This window comes from Geospiza fortis, unplaced genomic scaffold, assembly GCF_000277835.1.
Source record: "Geospiza fortis unplaced genomic scaffold, GeoFor_1.0 scaffold757, whole genome shotgun sequence".
NCBI classification, from domain to species: Eukaryota; Metazoa; Chordata; class Aves; order Passeriformes; family Thraupidae; genus Geospiza; species Geospiza fortis.
In genome coordinates this window covers 74558-75869 of record NW_005054788.1, presented here as the reverse complement: position 1 = coordinate 75869, position 1312 = coordinate 74558, and the positions used below count along the sequence as shown (strand labels likewise).

At 56.5% G+C, this 1312-nt stretch overlaps 1 protein-coding gene across 1 annotated transcript in view; it reads right to left on the bottom strand.

Moving 5' to 3' along the window:
- Nucleotides 1–818, bottom strand: part of LOC106632107 (zinc finger protein 436-like) — a 3951-nt gene extending 3133 nt beyond the window's left edge. Inside the window, 1 exon segment of the mRNA XM_014311407.2 lies at nucleotides 789–818. Within this exon segment, the coding sequence (XP_014166882.2) occupies nucleotides 789–818 (30 nt within the window).
- Nucleotides 819–1312: the final 494 nt, after the last annotated feature.

Below are 1312 nucleotides of genomic sequence, written 5' to 3'. Positions count from 1 at the left end.
GGGATCAAAGTAGGAGGAGCGGGCCAATGCTGGGAGTGACTGGCATCATACTGGATCATACTGGCAGCCACTGGGACTGCACTGAGGGTGACTGGGAGTGCCTGTGAGCAACTGGCATCAGGCTGGAAGCAACTCAGGGCAACTGGGAACATGCTGGGAATAACTGGGATACACTGGGAGAGACTGAAACCACACTGGGGGTAAATGAGAGCAACTGGAACCACACAGGATGATCATGGGAGCAGCTGTGCCCCTGCTGGGGTCATACTGGGAGCGACTGGGAAGGTGCTGGCTCTGACTGGAACCATACTGGAAGCGACTGGGAGCAATTGGGCCCACACTGGGAATGACAGGGAGTCACTCTGAGCATGACTGCAATAATACTGGGAGTATCTGGGACTGACTGGGGTCATACTGGGGGTGACTGGAACCATGCTGGGAGTGACTACTGCTCCTGCTGGGGTCATCCTGGGAGCCACTGGGAACACACTTTGGGCAACTGCCAGAAACTGGGATCATGCTGGAGGCAACTGGGAGGAACTGGGAAAGACTGGGATCATTCTGAGCTAACTAGAACTGTACTAGGCACACTGGGATATGCTGGGAGTGTCTGTGACCATACTGGGGGGACTGGAAGCACACTGGGAACAGCTGGAACCATGCTGGGGGCAACTGGGAGTGAGTGGGACCATGCTGAGAGGGACTGGGATTATTCTAGGGACAACTGGGATCATGCTGGAAGGAACTGGGAAAACCTGGAATTATACTGGAGGCAACTGGGATCACACTGGGATGACAGTGACAGCAGCTGGGTCCATGTTGGGTGAGACTGGGATCATAATGAGGGTGCTTGGAATCATACTGGGATTGACTGGGGCAGGCTGTGAGCAACTGGAACCGTGCTGAAAGCACCTGGGGGGAACTGGGAGTGACTGGGAGCATGCTGGGGGGGGACTGGGATATAGTAGGGGAGACTGGGGGTCACAGCGATCATACTGGAGGCTCCTGGGGTCATGCTGGCATTGACAGGGAGCAACTGGGATCACACTGGGGGTCACTGGCCTCATACTGGGAGTGACTGGAAGTGACTGGAGTTACACTGCAAGTGACCAGGATCATACTGGGAGTGACTGGGATCATACTGGCAGTGACTGGCATCATACTGGGAGCAGCTACAATCGGACTGGGATTGTAGGGGGTGCAATTGGTCCCGGTCTGGGGGGTGCTGGGAGCTACCAGGCGCATGCTGGGAGGTGACTGCGCAGCCACTGGGAGGAACTGGGAGCAACTGGGAATGGCAGGAAGGCGCTGC